The sequence below is a fragment of the Cuculus canorus genome, chromosome 1 (genome assembly GCF_017976375.1).
Source record: "Cuculus canorus isolate bCucCan1 chromosome 1, bCucCan1.pri, whole genome shotgun sequence".
NCBI lineage: Eukaryota > Metazoa > Chordata > Aves > Cuculiformes > Cuculidae > Cuculus > Cuculus canorus.
In genome coordinates this window covers 54,207,520-54,226,802 of record NC_071401.1, presented here as the reverse complement: position 1 = coordinate 54,226,802, position 19,283 = coordinate 54,207,520, and the positions used below count along the sequence as shown (strand labels likewise).

At 34.8% G+C, this 19,283-nt stretch overlaps 1 protein-coding gene across 3 annotated transcripts in view; it reads left to right on the top strand.

Annotated features, from left to right (window-relative positions):
* Positions 1 to 19,283, top strand: part of GPC5 (glypican 5) — a 690,193-nt gene that overhangs the window by 495,337 nt on the left and 175,573 nt on the right. Inside the window, exon 8 of one of the 3 annotated variants that reach the window (XM_054056382.1) lies at positions 10,085 to 11,814. The exons of the other annotated variants lie outside the window; for them this stretch is intronic. Within the exon in view, the coding sequence (XP_053912357.1) occupies positions 10,085 to 10,125 (41 nt within the window). The 3' untranslated portion in view covers positions 10,126 to 11,814. Of the gene's footprint in view, positions 1 to 10,084; positions 11,815 to 19,283 lie in introns of those variants that run through there. 3 annotated transcript variants of the gene reach the window in all.

The following is a 19,283-nucleotide window of genomic DNA, read 5'->3' as shown; positions in this document are numbered from 1 at the left end:
GCTGGCAGAAAAAAACCCTTTGCTGAGTGTTATGTTGTATTTTGAACCAAATAATGACCATTTAAACTTTTATAAAAGCTTCTTTGATTTCTTATTCTATGAAGACAGTAAACTTTAATATTTATTTTCATAGTACTCCAGTATGTCTGCAGTCCTTGCCTCATCAGCATTTAAATTGACATAGATTATGCTACAATGCTCTCAATACATACTATTTACAGGAATTAAACTTGCGGAGAAAAGGGTTAATTTTTAAATAACTAAGGTTATTGTGATGAGATATGTAAGCTGATTTTCGTAGATAAACTGCCAAGGTGGTTCTTTGAAGACTACATCAAAAAAAGATGTATTGTTAATAAACTGTGAATATAAAATAACTATATGTATGCTATGTTGTGGAAAAAGAATCTGATACTCATTATGGAAGGAAATTGACGAGAATAAATGAATGTGTTAAATAAGATATCTCGTAGAAGAAAAGGATATATGCACCTATTCAAAGAAAAACTGTACTAATATACAAACCATATATAGAAAAATTGTTCTGGAAAGAAATTGCTCTAACAAAATTTTTTAGTTATAGAAACTGGACATTTCTAAGTGATTTTTGCTGCCTCTTTGCTTCTTTACTTTAAAGGATAGTTTTGGTTTGTATGCAAAAAATAAAAAAAGAGTCAGTTATCTGCTTTTGTATAAAAAAAAAAAAAAAAAAAAAAAATCCTATTTCTGCTAGGGAATAGAATAAATCCTATTTAAAACCACACCAAAATCAGTAGATCCCTTTTGCTTGACAGTCATGAGAGCCCATTTACCCTACCTCACTCTGACGCTTACAGGACCACCTAATTTAAGAGCCCAGTTTCCTTCTATGCCATTCTTATTTGACTAAAAGCTAATTAAGCTTGCTTATAGCTGGAATTACCTTACTCATTCTTTCCTTTGACAAGTAAGTGGCAATAAAATGAATGGCAAAAACACAGACTTTAGATGTTGATTCAACAGAATGCTAAATGCTTTTCCAGAGAAGGCCCAGATGCCTGAAGTTATTTTCAATCCTAAATGCCCTTGAAATTCCCCGGAATTGCACAGTCACCTTCCATTATGGAGCTCTGCCTTATGACAGCTTTTGCAAAGAGATAAAATACTTTAACATAGGGCTGAAGTGCCTTGGAGTTATATGACTCCCAAATGGAACAGCTCTATAAAGCTCCTTAACACAGATGGGTTAAGAGAGCTCATGAATGAACATCTTTTACATAAAAATTGACGGCTGCAGGTACACCAGGGCAGATCCTATGTATTTCTTCATAGTTTTTAGACACCTGAAAAATATCAAATCTTTGAAGATGCAATCCTTAGAGCTGAAAGCACAGACTTTAAAACATTTTAATGCCCTTCTTTTGCAGTTAGTTTTTTTTTTCAGAAGTCAATATGTTTTTTAGAATGCATCATAATATATTTTTTAGAATATAATTTAAAATAGAATGTACAATGTTTGGTAAACCTAAGCAGAAATCTTTATCCTAGAGACTAATAATCTGTAACCCAATCACAGTTTAACAAAATTATTTCATTATATATTTGGTAATTTCACCCAGAAAACATAACACCAGTAAGAAGCACATCTAAGAAAGATGATAGTTGGAAGCAGCTGACTTTTATCAGGGGCAATATTCATTTTATATACATCTGAGAAGTAGTTAGGTTATTTACTGGTTACTAAGAGCTAGTAAATTGTAGGAAAAAGAACAAATCAGAGTAGTAATTAAATAAGATACTAAATTTACTATCTTCCAAGTTTTGAAAACAGATGTGTATTAAGTATATGGAAAGCCTGCAAATACATTTCAGACTGTCTATAAAAGAACATCTTTAAAGCTGATCAAACAATAAATGATGTATATCTAAATATTGTTATAACACTAGACATATTACTGATACGGTACGTGGTACTGCAGCAGTTCCTTAGTAAAGAAAATATCGATCCTCCAAACTACATTTACCATATAATGTAGATAATTTCATAGTACTGATCTTTTTCGAAAAAAAATAAAAAAAAGACACCCTTCAAGCAACGCACTTTAGGAGCAACACCAGGTTTCTGGATTTCATTATCTTCCTGTGTGAATAAGAAACACAAATCTATTTTTACAGGCAGGGATAGAATTGGTCAGTGCTAATTTAGGTATCCAAAAGTTAGATGTCAAAATCTGAGTCCTCAAATGTATATTTATTTGCTCAACAGAAAGCTACAGGCATTTCCAGAATAAATTTCCAGAATAAATTCCAAGGTGAGTCAGATGAACAATCTACTACAGATTCTTCTCCATTGACTGTAAAAGGGGACATTATACTTGTTCAGATTTAAACATCAAATTACTATGTATCTAATAGCTGGCAGATTCCTAATAGATAAAAAGTTATTACTTCTATTAAAAGAACCACATAAACTTCAAATATAGAAGAATATAACAAAACACTATATTGGAAGTGTGGTTTCTTACATTTTTTCGTCTTTTATCATGACCTTGTCTTAACAGTCTGGCAGTATAGATCCTTGGATCAAATGCAATCCTAAGAAGATACATATAAAAGATTTTGAAAACTAAGAGCAATGGTGCCAAAAGGCCCATGCATTAAAATGCTGTCTCCTCATTCTTTTAGAAGTCACGCTACGCACCCTCCAGATAATCAGCTATGTTGCTTTACTATCAAAAAGCAATTCTGAAAGTTTTTTCACTTGGACTTGACCTCTAAGGAAAGATTGAAGCATCTTACTCACTTCTGTTCTACTAAGGAAATATTCTGTGTTTCAACTTATGGAAATTCTTGATGAGCTATAAATAAGGTTACATAATTATCACTTCGTGCTGTAAAGTGTTGCTTGAAATTTCAAATAAAAAGGGAGCCTGCAAGAAAATTTATCAGGCTTGCCTTAGCAGGAAGGCATTGGAATGGGACTTAGGGTCTTTGGCTTAGTTCCAGGGTCTGATGTAACCTTGACTGTGTGGTCTTTGGCCACATCTGTAGAACTGGAGGTGATACTTTCCTGTCTCCACAGGATTTTGCAATAATAAATGGACTAATGTTTGTGAAACGTAGAAGTAGTGCATTGATGGTGGTCATGCAACGTACTAAATAGAAAGTCAGTTTGCTAGAAAACGATTCAACTCTAATCAAAATAAATATCTGCATGAAGCCCAGGAAGTAACAATTAAAAATGTTTTGTGTATGGTCTAAAGAATACAGATAATATAGGGAGAGTTAATTTGGGCTTATATTGTTTCTGCATCATATATAGCTATTAAACTCTTCTGTTATATCTGCTACAGAGAAAAATCGCTGAACTTTTTCTGAACTTTGGAGAGAGACAAAATGCAAAAAGTGTAGCACTGAGCTACTTTTAGCAAAGATATATGCCTAACATAACTATGCCTGCTATGCATTTCAAGTAAAGTAATTCCTTTCCCATGACAAAGACCTGAAGAGCACAGAAAGAAATTACCCCATGTTTCTGAAAAAGCAAAAATACCAAACATCTCACAAAGGCAATGTTCCATGAACATGAGAAACAGTGAAGCATATTTCCTGAATTTCTGTGTCTTGTGGTTGATTGCAGTTTCTGACTGAAGTTTCCATCGTTGCTTGAAGTATTTATAAGGTGTCTCTGGCTATGCCTAGATAACATCTGGTCCAGCAGCCAAGAGGTCTTCAAAGACTGCAGATCTGCGTTCCTCATCTGCCTCTATCAGGGCTATGTCCTTTCTTCACTTTATTAACCACACAGAGGAAATTTTGTTATGCATCCCAAAGAGCTTCAATCATGAATGACCTGGGAATTAGAATTCCAGGGGTGTGTGTCAAGATCAGATGAGATATATCCTGAAGTGTGAATTCATGAATAAGTTGTGTAAGCCTCAGCTTCTTTTTCAGCTGTAACCTCCTGGTTTTACTCCCTCCTTTTGCTACTTTCACACAACATGTAAACAATACATTTTTTTAACTTTTTCAACATTTATTCTGTCGAAGATTAAAAATTTACTGGTGACAACACAATTAACAGCATTGTGTACACACACACGTGTACAACATAACTGCTGAACCTAGTTTCTATAAGATACACTCTACAAAGGCCAATGGTGAATGAAAAAAAGTGAATAGGTATCACCTTCCTTTTTCTACTAACCCTGACATTTGTTGCATGAAATACTCCACATACAGGTCAAATAATCTTCTGTAACAAAAAAACTCCATGTAACTCTATCCAGAAAACTGGTTATACAGTTGAGCAATTAAAAAAAAAATAGAATTCAATGGGACATACAAATTCAAATATCTTACTGGATGAGAAAAGTATGGGTACATAGTTATTCATGGCAGAGAAAATTCCTGTTGGAATTCTTCACTGTCTCATTGATAGATAAAATTGATTTTAGGCTTTGTAACACAAAAACTACAAAAGAAACACTTGATTATGTGTAAACTACTGGTGCTTATGATATTGACTGAAGTGTTAGAGTACATATGGTGGATATTTACTTGATTTTACTGTTTGCTACTTAGATACAGCGCTTTCTGTTTAAAAGGACGGCTGTGACTTCTAAATCAAATATTCAGTTAAATAAGAGTAAATGCTTGTGGGAAAGACAAGTGCTAAAGTAATGCAATTCCATGCAAGATGGACAGTGTTCACAGGTAGATGTTAATGTTGACATTATAGCAGTCCTGTATGTTTGTCTTAGATGTCTACCAATCAGACAAGAATTTGCTGCAAGTTCATCATTTCCTAGAAGGCACATTCCTTGTGTCAATGCAGCATTTTGTTTATTTATTTGACAAGAATTCTCAAGAAGATAAACAAATGAAAATATATTGCATAAAATGTGAGCCTTCCTCAACACTGTACTCCAGATCTAGGAATTATTCATGATCGAATTTTGTAAATATTTGACTCTAGTCCTGATAGTTAACTTTCTTTCTGGTAATTGCAGAAAGGGACATTTTGACAGAAGTATTTGAGTCTGCATAGGATTTGGTGAACATAATTCAAAGTAATAATCTATGGCAGAAAAGCTGTTTTATTTCTCCTCAGAAAACTATAAAAGTCCTTTCCCCACAAATGGTGAAAGTGAAAATGAAAAGGAAATTTTTCACTTCCCATGAAAATAAGGGAAATATTTCTTTATCTGGACTGGGCAATACGTTGTCACAGCCCAGTTCTCACCAAATTTTTGTGGAGTTAACCATGAGAAAAAGACAGGAAATGTATTTGTTTAGCATGATAAATTAATGGAATAATTTATCTCAAACAGCAGTCCAAACAGCTGAGTTAGGGAAAGCACGGTGAGTTAAAATCCTAACTGATTTGACAGAAAACTCCAATGATGATACAGTTTGGTGCCAAGAGTAGGAAGAAGTTATATATATTAGAGCTATATATATTAGAGGAAGGCTATATATATTAGAGGAAGCTTTTCCATCTAGAATAATAATCTGTGACTGTCCAGCTTTTTTTTGCATTGTTTTCTTAAAGAATTCATACAGCCACAGTGGTACTAATACAAAATATATTTAAGCCTCAATAAATTCCAGTACAGTTCATAAAATACTATTATTTTTTTTCCTTGTTAATGACTCCCACAACAAATGTTATATACGTTTCTAGCTTTTTTTTTCTTTTTCAAGAGTTCTGCCTGTGATACTCATGTCTGCGAACATTATTACCTTTTCTGTAATATTCCTTTCAATCACCATCTATTGTTAGTGAGAGGCTAGTGTTTGGGAATTTTTTTAAAGACTGATCTTAGAAAGAGATCTGCAATCACAAATGCATACATTAAAGTTCTACACATACCCCATCCATAAAACCTGCCACACTACATCATCTTTGCAGATGCCTTATTTGTAGGTATTGTCACAGTATGTCGGATGTTTTGTTCTCTGAAAAATTATGAATGAAAGGGTCAGTTTCTTGTGGAAGTCACTCTTAGGTTTGATGATAGAAGAGTGACTGTTTTTATAGAAGGTCCTTTTGGAGGGTTTTTTGAAAGGTTCAGTTGCTTGTAAGAGTACCAAGTCTTGCCATAAATTAGAGTTGCCATGCCAGTCTGTTTCTGTGATAGTACGCACTATGTGTGTACACTTGTACAACAAGCTGAACCCTACATAATTTCTCTGTTTACTGTATCTTAATAATCATTATGATCTGGAGCTACGGTGTAGATTTGAGGCTATTATCGCCACAGGCTAGATTTTCTTGTAACACGGTATGCCATATGGAGCAGCTGTTGACTAATTAATATTTACTCTGATATGTATTTTGCCACCTCCCACCCACTTGTAGATTGCTAAAACAAATCTTGACTTGCATAATTTTATTCTGCAAATAGTGTATATTGTTTTGCAAAATGCTCACCTCAATCTTACAAAAGCAAGGAAAGAGTCTATTTCCCCTACTCACAACTGTGTTAAAAAATAGATGGGATTCAACAGTACAACTACATCATCTTAGAGAAGTTCATGCAGCTAAATGTAACGGCTTCTGATAACAGAAAAAAAAGCCTCCACATTTTTATTAGAACGATTTCTGTATACAACATTCAATTCTATTCTATACAACAAATCTATTCTATTGATGTTAAGAATAGCTTCTCTGTTATTCAGAGCTTTGGAAATATTTCATTTCACTCTGTCATAACCTTTTGGCTGATTTGGCCCCAATGTAAGATCTTAGCCAAAAGCTTATACTTGGAAAAGATAACATCTGTGCCTGTAAAAACCTTGCAGAATAACTTTGAGCAAAAGGTAATTAAATAATGTAGAACATTTATGACTATGTAAACTCCATGAGGGATTTCTGATAGAATCAGGACATTTGTGACGTAACATTAATTGCAATATATAGATTTTAACCAGCAATTCCATGAAAGACTCAGAGTATGAGTCTCAATAAAGAAGAAACATTTAAAGTAGTATTTATCCAAACAATTAGACTGCTAAAAGACTATTTAGTTAGAGAAATAAGGAAGATCTTATATATCATATTAGGAAGACAGATTATTATTCATCTTCAGTATGATGATTTACAAAGAACATCAGATCCTCCTGACAAACCAACTCATGAATGAGTGTGCAAATTTTTGAGACTTATAAAATATGGAGAAAAATTAAAAACTTATTAGCTTTTCAGTTTACTTCATATAATTACAGAATACATGAAATTAAAATACATATTAAGAAATGGAACAGGTGACTTTTTGTCTCATGGAATTTAGGCAGGTACTCAGTGCTGAGAGGAGTTAAATTTTAGTATATTACAAAGAGATTTGACTCTATCATTTAACATGATGTTTATATTGACATTTATGTAAAAGTTGTTTTTTTAAAGCTGTTGTTCAATCTAATAGCTCCTTCATCCTAATTTAGATTTGAAGAGAACAAATTCCAAGATGGTAATGCCTGTTATCCAAGATCTTAGTCTAGCAACATTTTACACACCTGATTAGCTTCAAGCAAAGCTGCTCATGTTACTTATAATTACACAAATGTATATGTGTAGGATCAAGACCCGAATCAGTACTGTGAGATGGTTCCTTAGTTAGGATGTGGCACATGGTATATTTGTATATGATAGATAGTCTAGAATATACTCCTATATTTTAGGTATATTTATGTTCATAAATACATGTCCCTACCTAGAATTTTCACAGCTAGTTGAAGAAAATATTTTTCTAGAATTGCACATATATGGCGTCGCTTTCCTTCCCTTTTGTTAATTCAGTTTTATTCATAAGGAATGGAACACTTAGATGAGCCGATAAACCAGGAATTTCTAAAATCGCTAAAATGAGGATCCAGGATTAGATTTATACTCTTCAAGAAGGCGTTCAAAACAGAGAATAGCAGATGAGATTCAGCTTTTTAAATCTTTAATACCATTTTTAATGCCTTAGTGTATGGGCACAACTTCCGCAGGCCTATGTCATGAGTGCTGCCTATGAATATCCCAGACACCCTATATAATCTTGAACAGTACTAGGTGCCTCTGTCTAGCTGGCTTGCCTAAATTCAGTATTACACGTAGGCATCCACACTGTGGGCATGTAAATTAAGACAAGGCAAAACACACCTATAGTTAAAGCAAATTTAGAAGAAATGCAATGATGAAAAATCACCTCAAATTAGTTGTGGGTGATATTAAACAACAGTCATCCTTGTTTATCCTACTAAGATATTTATGCTATTTATATTGTTAATGTCCAGATGATACAGAAAGTAAGATTCAGTGCAAGAGCCACTTACCCCTGAAACAGACAAAACAAAGCGGTGCTTCTATGGGTCAATCTAATGGCTTGTTGCTGTTGACAGTAGGGCTTCTTGTTCCGTCTCTCTCTGTCCTTATTCCACTGTTCTTCCACCTCAGTTTCACCTCTTCTTCCATGCCGAGTACATCCAGAAATTGCCAGAATTTTATCAAAGCTGCTTATTCACAGCATCACAGAATGGTAGGCTCTAGAAGGGGCATCAGGAGATCATTTAGTCCAACTCATCTGCTAAAGCAGGTTCACCAACAGCAGGTTGCACAGGAATGCATACAGTCAGGTTTTGAAAACCTCCAGAGAAGGAGACCCCACAACCTCGCTGGGCAGCCTGTTCCAGTGCTCCATCAACATAAAAGTGAAGGTTTTCCTCATACTGAGGTGAGACTTCCTAAAATGTACTAGTTTGTACACATTGTCCCTTGTCCTGTCACAGGGTACCGTTGAGAAGAATTTTGCCCCATCCTCTTGACATTTGCCTCTTCAATACTTATAAGCATTGATAAGGTTCCCTCTCAGTCTTCTCCAGGCTAAACACACCAGGCCAACAGCCTCTCCTCATAAGAAAGACGCTCCAGTCCCCCAGTCATCTTCATGGCCCTCTGCTGAACTCTCTCCAGTAGTTCCTTGTATTTCTTGAACTAGGAAGCTCAGAACTGGACACAATACTCCAGATGTGGCCCCACTAGAGTAGAGTAGAGAGGAAGGATAACTTCCCTCAACCTGCTAGTCACACTTTATTGATTCCAGGACACCACTGGTATTCTTGGCCATGAAGGCACATTGCTGGCTCGTGGTTAGCTTGTTCTCTACCAGGACTTCTAGGTCTTAGCTGTGTTTTAGCAGGTCAATCCCTAACCAGTACTGGTACGTGAGGTTTATTCCTCCCTAGGTGCAGAATCTTACACTTGCCTTTGTTGAACTCCATTAGGTTCCTCTTCATTCAGCTTTCCAGTTGTCCAGGTCTCACTGAATGGCAGCACAGCCTTCTGGTGTATCAGTCACTCCTGCCAGTTTGTCATTTCATGCAGGTCATTGAAGAGTATATTGAAAAAGACTGGGCCAAGTACTGACTGTTGCAGAACACTGCTAGCTACAAACTACATCACCGATCATAACCCTCTTGTCTCTGCTATCAATGCCACTGATCACAACACTCTTAGCTCTGGCATCCAGACATTTCTCAATCCACCTAACTGTCCACTCATTCAACCCACACTTCCTAAGATCCCTAAGCAACCTATGAGGTTGTGGTAAGAGACAGTTTCAAAACACTTGCTAAAGCTAAGGTAGACAACATCCACTGCTCTCTCTTCATCTACCCAGTGAGTCATGATATCATAGAATGCTGTCAGATTTGTAAAGCATGACTTCCTCTGAGTGAACCCATGCTGACCATTCCTGATAACCTTTTCTTCCAGATGCTTGGAAATAGCATCCAGGATGAGCTGTTTCTTCTTTCCCAGAATGGAGGTGATGATGACTGGCCTGTAGTTTCCTGGGTCCTGTTTCTTACCCTGTTTGAGGACTGGAGTGACATTAGCTTTTCTCCATTCCTCAAGCTCCTCTCTTGTTCTCCATGATCTTTTAAAGATGATGGAGCATGGATAATCAGTAACATCTGACAGCTCCCTCAACACTTGTGGGTGCATCCTATCAGGTTTCATGGATTTGTGGGTGTCCAGTTTGCCTACATGATGTCTAACTAGATCCTCCTTGACCAAGAGATAATCTTCTTTTCTCCGAACTTTCTATCTTTCCTCCAGGGTTTGGATACCTGAGAACTCGCCTTAGCCGTAAAGAATGAAGCAAAGAAGGCATCCAGGAACTTCAAATCAAAACACTCCAAATTGTGCCCATAACACCAGAATTGAAGCCAGTTATTGGTCTCCTGGCTCTTACTGTTTCTTTCTTCATCATTCCCTGCAACTGTAATCAGTGGTCACATATTTAAAACTTAAGATAACACTGGTTAATACACTTAAAATCGGTTTATTATTCACAAAATTTCTTTCGACTTCTAAACCTGATCTAAATAAATACCCTCTGACAATTCTGTATTTCATAGTTGGTTACAAAATCTCTTTTACATGTGTAAAGAAATTAACAATACTTGCAGGGTTTTTTTTAGGAGGAACTAACATCTTTGGTTGATTATATTTCCATCTCTCACAGGGAAATAGGTTAGGACTGAAAATATTTCCTCCTGTTAGGGAAGTAGTGGTATGTTTATTTTCATTCCTTCTTATTCTTTAATCATTCTACACAGCAGAAAGAGCTAATATTTTCACTAGCTGTGGGTAGAGACAATACATTAAAAAGATATTGAAGATCAATTAAATCACACGAAAATATTCTCGTCTCTTGGTAGTCATCCCTTGTAACAATAGATACCTGAATTCTCCAGAACTCTCTTCAGAAGCTGAAAACATGAGCTCATCCTCCTTTGGAATTTCACAATCGAGCTAACTTTTTAAAAATCATTTTATAATTTATTCTATTTTTGGAGGATGTGGGTTCACTTTTTTTTTGTTTCATGTTTTGTCTCATTTTAGATGAATTTCTTAAATATTTTAACATTTATTTTGATCTAAAAATGTGACAATTTTTAGATTATAGTTAAAGCTATGCTGCTTCTTAAAGTGTCTGAAAGTAAAAATCACTGTGTTCTTGGTTTTACACTGTTTATCCTTTTTATTCTAAACAGATATATGACAAAAAAAGCAGTAAAAAAAAGTGGAATTTAACACAGCTACATTTTTCTGGATGAGTTGTTTAAAGATATCATTACTAAGCCTATGTTTTCACAGCAGCTTAAAGTGATATAAATACTGGCTGCTGCAGTCTCATCCTCTGCTGTATCTCTTATTCATGTGTTCTACCTCCTTTCTTGAGTTGGCTTTGGCATTTACTGCGTCTCTCATTCACCTGTTCTGTATCTAATGCCACAAAAATCACTGTTTAACTCTCAGGAGGAACCAGTGATAACTGAGTTGAGTACCAAGTAAAACATATCATCCCACAGTTAAGATTTAGCTTAGTGTAAAATTACAAAGGCTGGTAGCTACGGACTCATACACTGCATCAGGCTCTTCCTGGATTTTCTTCTTTCCCCTTGAAATTTTTTATAAGATGAGGGTCTAAATTCAGCGAAAAAGGACAGTCTTCTACATGATTAGAGAGAATTATCTCAATCTCCCAAAACCGAGGTAAGAAGTTAGCCTAGTTTTTCCTGTTCTTCACTCCCCAAGTTTATAGATGAGAAGCGCTGTGCCTTGTGCTGAACTCTATGCTGTCAGGTTTATTAAGCCTCTTCAGAGCATACTAAGTGGATTATGTTCTTTCAGAGACTTAGATCTCTACCTATACTTTGGACCTGAATATCATTGCTGCTCACATGAGAGCATGTCTCTTCTCAGACATTACAGAGCTTATCTATTTAAGTGCCTGATGCTCAGTTTTGCTGCCAAATAAAACTGGCACCAGTTAGACATAATCTCCTCCAGGACTAAGTGAAATCAGACAGTAAATTTTCTGGAAAGCTCTCTGACTTAGGTATCTAATTCAGCCTCAGTAACTGAATCTTCCCTACTTTTTCTCAAAGCAATCAAACAATGGTCCTGGATTTGGGACATGCTGCAGCTGCTGCTCAAGAAATCCTTTGGAGTGACGGCCATTGGCTCTGTGAATGCTTTGCACAGTGCTGCTATGCACTCTGGCTGAAAGCATTGGTCTAGAACAGTTGTTCCTTTGCTCTCATGAGTTATCCAGGTGCGGGGTTTTTTGGGGGGAAATTTTAGCAGAGATTATGCCAAATTAGCTTATTGAAAACTTTATCAAAGGCTATAAGTCAACATCCTTGAATAACTGAATACACAAATCTTTTAATAATCAATAGTTTCCTGTTCCTTTCATGTAAGTACAGAATAATTTTATAGGATAGCAGTAGTAGACGATTGCTCTCTAGCACTCGCTAGCGGAGTTGACGGTGTAATTGATATTTTTGTACAGTTTGCTTTCAACTTCCTCTCTAATATCTCTTTCTATACTTTTACAGTTTAGGCCACAATTTTTGTTTTGTCTGGTTTTGGTTTGCCTTTAATCTATGATCCATATAAGTACAAGAAAAATAAAAGTGTTTGAGACAATTTCACTGGATTATTTCAATTATTCTATTTAGTGATTTAAGTAAATTAAATGGTGGTTAATGCAGTAGGATATAAAACATAGCATTGATAAGCAGACAACTTCATTTAATTCTAATCAGATAGCTTGATGTATCTCTGATATTTCTTTCACCATTTTATGGCGACATACCATAACAAACATAAAAGTTCACTGAGCTGCTCATTTTTTTGTAAGAGTATGGAGAGAAGACTACCAGAAAGATTAATCAATGGCAAAACCCACAGCACATATATAGATATTTAAAAACATACAAACACACACATAGGAAGTTTTCATATAGATGTATCTATTCACATATATATATACATATATACACGTTCGTGTGGAAGACTGTTGTCACAGTGCTCATTGCATCTGAACTCTGCCTGAACCTTGTCTGTGTGGTTCTTAGTGGTTGAGGACAAAGAAAGCAAGTGCTCACAGTGTATTGGTTTTGCCTTTGAAATAATACCACAAAACTATTGACAAAAGGCTCACCTAACAGCAGAGCTGAGATTAGGTGCTGAGGGTTATTGTCTCCCTCTAGTCCCAAAGCTATGTGAAATGTCAGTTAATTGAAAATGGTAATTGTTCCACATAACAACATCAACTCTTTCATTCCAGGAAATGTGCTGCTTTTAAATTAATAGACATTGATTCAGAGGTATTTCATGATTCTTTTCCATCCTTTTCTCAAATTATCTTGCTATCAGTCCTTGGGAGAAAACCTATTTCACCATTTTTATTGATCATTCTTTACTGAGTGACCTCGCTTCCTGTTCAGTTAGACTGAAATAGGTTTATCCATCTGAATATATGTCAAATAGACTGAGGCACCTAACTTTAAAAACACCTGGTGCTTCTTGCTATAAATACTCAAAATGAAAACAGTTAAGTAATAGTACAGAGCAGTTATGTGGTTATTACCGATTAATACAATGAACTAGTCTGTCATACTGCTAAATTGTTCTTGTGATAGCAAAAAAAATGTTAAAGTTTCTTTCAGTAGTTCATTTCAGTCAAACTTAAATCTCATTTTGATTGCTTAGCAAGGGATGTAGGATATCTGGAGGTTTTCTCCTTCAAAGAAATATATTATTATTAAATCTGTTTGAGTAACAAATATGACAATATGTGATCATTATTACACAGAGAATATTTGCAAAACTTATACATGTCTTCAGAGTTCTTTTGAACACTTAATAGAGAAATTAAGCAGTTCAGAAGCATTTTTTTGTGCCATTGTAGGGATAGATTTCCTTCTTGCTTATTTATAAAGTGGCCATTAAAAAAATCCAAATATGTCATTTACATAAGCCCTTGAAAACGTTTATAGAGATATAACTCATAATATTTTTTTGTATTTGCAGTTTTGTAAATTATCAGTCTAATAAAGTTAAAATTTCATTTTACAACCAATTGCAAATATTATCAATCTAATCAATTTTTTAATTAAATTTCTATTCTGACTTTGAACAGTTTCACCTTCATTAAAAACTATTATTATATTTGTTCATTATGTTTAAATTCTAGAGCAAAATTTATATTAATAAAAAAATGAAGGAAAAAGCAAACAGAAATATAAAGATTTTACATAAATGTATATTAATTTGTGGAGTAAACTAGAAAATGCCTCCTTGACTCTCGGTAGAAAACATTCTGCTTTTCTGTGTTCATGAGCTTTTATTTATGGGAAGTTGCAATTAATGTAAACTCCAACAATTACCAGCAGGAAAGAAAAAGTGGTGTACGCTGTAAGATACCTTTCTGTTCTTTCAAAAGTAATATGTTGACTGTAAAGAGCTCCCATGTGTGATCTTCAGTTGCTGTATTTTTGTGTTCTCTTATTTATTAATAGACAGTTTTATATTAGAAATGGAAGACAGAAATCTGATTAAAGTTTCTAGGATAGCTGCAGTACAAAATCAATTGAAATTACACTGCAACATAATATATATAATGAATCAGTTGTTATATACCAAGTTTAACGCTTGATCTGGTTTATGGTTAAGTTAATCGAAAGGTGAGGGAGCTGGGGAATATTTTAAGAAAAAAATTACAGCAGCTCAGAGGGGATGGGAAAGATCCCCAGGTATACAGTGCTAAGTAAATAAAAGTGAAAAAGACTGTTGTGAAGAATCATAAAGGAGTCAAAAGAATTAGTCCCAAAAGGTGAGCACCTTTTTGCATTTTTTATGCCTGTGGCAGCGAGCTAGTTCATTCTATTTCTTCCTGTTTTATGCACACCTTCTCCTTGAGCAAATTTCAGCTGCATAGTTGTGAAGTAAGTGTGAATCTGACACAACTGAATGAAGAAAGTGGATTGGTGGTTCAGTGAAGCAGGGCAGTTGTGAATTGGTTACAGATGCAAAATCCCTTTAGCTTTTCTCTTTTTTTTTCCGCAGATGCTGTGTCAACTAATTGTCTCCATGCTTCATTTTACTCTGCTTCAAAATCTAAACCTACCCATGTTTCTTTCATTTTATTGTTTAAAAAATGAAAAGTGTTGTTTCAAATTATTAAAACTTTAGTATATCCCTCATATGCCACTTTAAGTTCAAGTTATTTCATCAGGTTGCCAGCTTATTGAGAGCTTTGGAAATCTGAACCACTTATGCAAATTTGAACTGCCTTGGGACTTGATTCAGATTATCTGAAAATATTTCAATATGTAAGCACAGCTCTAAGTGTGTTGCTGTCATTAGTAAGCCTTGAAGATGAAAGTCATTTCCAACCTTTGGAGCTTTATTTCTTTGAAGCTTATATTAGCAGCTAAAGGATGTCTTTCTTGAACTGATTTCACATTAAAATAACATAAAAATAGCATTAATTATACAGATAAAGATTACAGATGTAGGTAACAGCTAAACATTGAAAGTGCTAAGCAAATCTACAAGATAGCATTAATGACTTAATGAAAACAATATGCATCTATATTGGACCATAAGAATAAAGTGGCAATGCACACCAAATAGTACAAAAACATGAGCCATTCAGCCGAAATATGTAAGAGTGGCATGGAATAGTTGGCTCAGCTACATATAATTTATGCCAACTTTAAACATTAGCATTCTAAAGGCTGCCAGAAATTTAGAATATGTTGCCTTTTGAGTGCCAGGTAGTTTAGAGGGTAACTACCAATTACCCGAAACCTGAGTCATATCAGAAACGGCTTAATGTTTTATTTCTTCCCATGGCCAAACTGGCTCTGATACCTTTGCAATAGACTTCATTAACTCTGCTCCCTGATTTGAAGGGAAGCTGCCCTTTTCCAGTTATCAAATGAACTGAAATGACCTCAACAGTGATCATTATAAAGTCTGTGCCAACATGCAGAGCTACATCAAGGCCTTTCACATTGGGTGATATTCTGCCTGGTGCATATGGCCCACACTTGGCTCATACACAGTTTATGTCCTGTTCATGTCTATTTTGAAAAAACCTTGATATATCTTATTCTGTATGCTCTGAAAATTCAACAGTTTGTAACTTATAGGCAAAAATGTTCGTGTTTCAAAATATACACAAATTCCTGTAACAAAGGTTAAACAGAGCAGCATTTTCTTTCCCTGGTGCAGTGCAGATAAAAAGTAGCCTCCTCTTGTGTTAACACTTTAGATGGAAAAATGGCACTGGAGAATTCTCACTGGATGTATAAGCAAAAATACATGCAGTTATTGCAATGACCATAACTACCACTTTTTTTCCCCTACTCCTGTCACAAACCATGAGATCTGATTTTTTTTTTTTAAACATCACATAGCAATTTTTTAGTTTTACACATGCATTTTGCTTCCTGTTAGTGCAAAAGAGAAGTAATAGCTTGATTCTTTGAATCTTCAGAGAAGGCTTGTACTGCATCAGTCCATGCTGTATGTTGCCTGTAACCAAATAGAATCCATTTTATGTCTTGTGTTGATGTTGATCAAGCATAATGCATTTACTGTAGGAACATCTAAAATATCTGATTTGGCATGGATGTACATGGTTTTATATAAACATTAATATAATCAATTGAAATCACTGAAATTAAATTAAGATTAAGCTTTTACTGTTGGTGAAACTTGCATCTCTTTGATGGTACTCTGTAGTTGCTTAACAATAAGAGCAATGAAAAAAGGGCTTAAATTTATAGGTAGGTACATTAAATGTATTTGCATTAATTAAGAAACCCATATTGAACATTGCTATTAAAAGAGAAATCTAATTTTTTTAAGTGAAAAAAGATATACACTGTATCCAACTGACAAATTATTTCTATAATGCTAATTAATAGCTTTTCTTCCTTGAAATATTTCCATACGTTCATCAAAAATCAAAAAATTGTCTTTTCTTATGTATGTGTTTGCATATTCAGGTTCTCAGAGTCTCACCGTATGTTATTAGAAAATATCTTTATGTGGGAAATACACAATTACCTTTACAAAAGATAACATAATTTGCTCCTCTGCCATAAAAATCTTCACATTTATATTTGCAAAATTCTACTCTGGAAAATGTCAGTTTAAAACTACAGAATATTTTGTCATGTAATACAGGGCTTACTTTATCTAAAAAGAAAAAAAAAAGAGGAAAAAAAAGGAACTTTTGACTGTTGTTTTGTTATAAATGTTGATTCTGCAGTCCATATCTAGGATCACACACAGTTACTTGTGAATTCAGAGAAATGTTCCATGTGACTTTACTGGGTGGATGGAAAGGAAGTTAAGGCAGATGGACAACTTAGTTAGTTAAGGACAACTAGGAATTAGTTGGGAGAAATAAAAGATTAAATTATAGGCAATATGAAAACCAAGAAGAATATTTTGAATTCTATTTGCTGATGGATCACAGTGCAACTGAAATTAGCTCTGCTGAACAAATACTAAAAAAAATAAAAAGAATTAATGCTAGCATCCATCAGCTCTGAAAGAGACTGAATATGCATATTATGAAGCATCACCACTGCCACTGAGAGCACCCTCTCTGGAAGCCACCTGCTCTCCAAGAAACTTTAGTTTTTCATCAGCTTTTATTGTTCAGCATGATTACTTTGCTAAGGTATCTGAACTGCATGTTTTTTTTTCACGCTATGTTAAAAGGTCCAATTTCTCTACCTTTTTACATTCACACTGTCATCTTATTGAGAGAGTTAAGTTTATGCTGTGGTATACTCTGATGGAATATTAAGTAGATTCCATTCAATACCTACTTTAGAGCTACTTCATTTCTAAAATATCACTGAGGCATAAGTTAATTAAATTACATAAATTTCAGTCAGTGATGGAAGAAGTAATATTTGATATAAATGAGTTTTAAGTTTTTACTGAAATTCCTATTAGAAAAAGAAAGTACGGTGATATATCGTCATTGTAATTAACAGGATTTTATAAGTCTAGAGGGAAGATATTTCAGAAGTAGGTTAGCTGCTCCAGGGTTGGTAAGCAGGATCATTGTTGTTTCTTCTTTCCATGCCTGTAGGGCAGAACTCATTCATAAGTCAGATAGGAAAATTTAATGATGTACAATCTGATATTAATTGTGCATATACTCATGGGTCACAGTAAAGAGTTTGTCAGAAGTGGCAGTTTGCCGCAGGTGTTTAATGTCACACGATTCATAGTAATGACACGAAGCTCCCAAGTATCTGCAACTAAAAATAATTCAACTTTGTGTAAGTGCCCTCCAGAGCAGAGTGGCTATCTGTCAGCACAAGACAGTAGGTAGCAATTGACTCTAGTTAGCACCGTCTATGAGCCATTTCTTATGGATAAAAAAGTGATAATGGCCAATTTCATCATTAGAAACCATGTTCTTTAGCTTGGGCTAATTTTTAATGTTTTTCCTTACTAGCAATATAAAAAACTATCATCTATCTTTGTCATAAAATTGCAAAAGGTCCAATAGGCCAGACTTTAAACACAGTAGCAATTTTTCAAGCTTGTTCAACTGTTTTTTTCAAAGACAGAAGCTTCCTTCTTTTCCTCATTTATTCCCTTAATTTGAAACTGCATGCCTTTCCTTGGACTTCAACACATATTGTGCCCAAAGAAAACAATAGAATGAGGGACGTTGGAGATTTTGTCAGTGCTAAGCACGTTTGAAAATCCAGTCCTTTGAGATTTTACAGTTGACCTAAAACCCTTACGACAACTGTCTTGCTTGTAAAATTTCTAGTTTGGCTTCTTACTTCCAGTCCCATTTTTAACCGAGAAGATCTGTAATAAAAAGCTGGGGGGAAAGAAAAAGGTAGAAAGAGATTAAATGTCTACTAATTTGAAAAAAAATTGATCATTTATTCTTTATTTTTAATGGGACCATAGAAAACATACTCTTATATTCACATGAGCTCACTTGCTCAGCCCTGCCCAGAGCATGGAGTAGTTTACCGAATAGATTTGAAGAACTCATTTTCAAATTTATCAATTTAAATTAAAGAGTCTTCTAAGTATACAATAAATTTAAATCATATCTTTGTATTCAGAAACATAACAACTAAGTTTAAAGGTAAGTCAAATGGCAGAAGGGCTTTCAGTGTGACAGTTCTAAAGCACAGTAATTGTTAACCACATTTCAGTGATGTGTCTGTCTAAGACAGACAAGGACCCCTTGGTGTTCAAACCATACCAAAAGGACTCCTTCCAGCACCTATCTCTGTCCTGCCAACACTGGCAAGTGGAAACACAATAGAAATACTGCATCTTCAGCAATCAGACTTGGTGTCTGCACAAATACAATAAACCCAGAAGATCCTATAGTAAGTCTGCATATCATATTTGCCATGAGGTTTCATGCCAGTGTCTCTGAAGAACATTACGT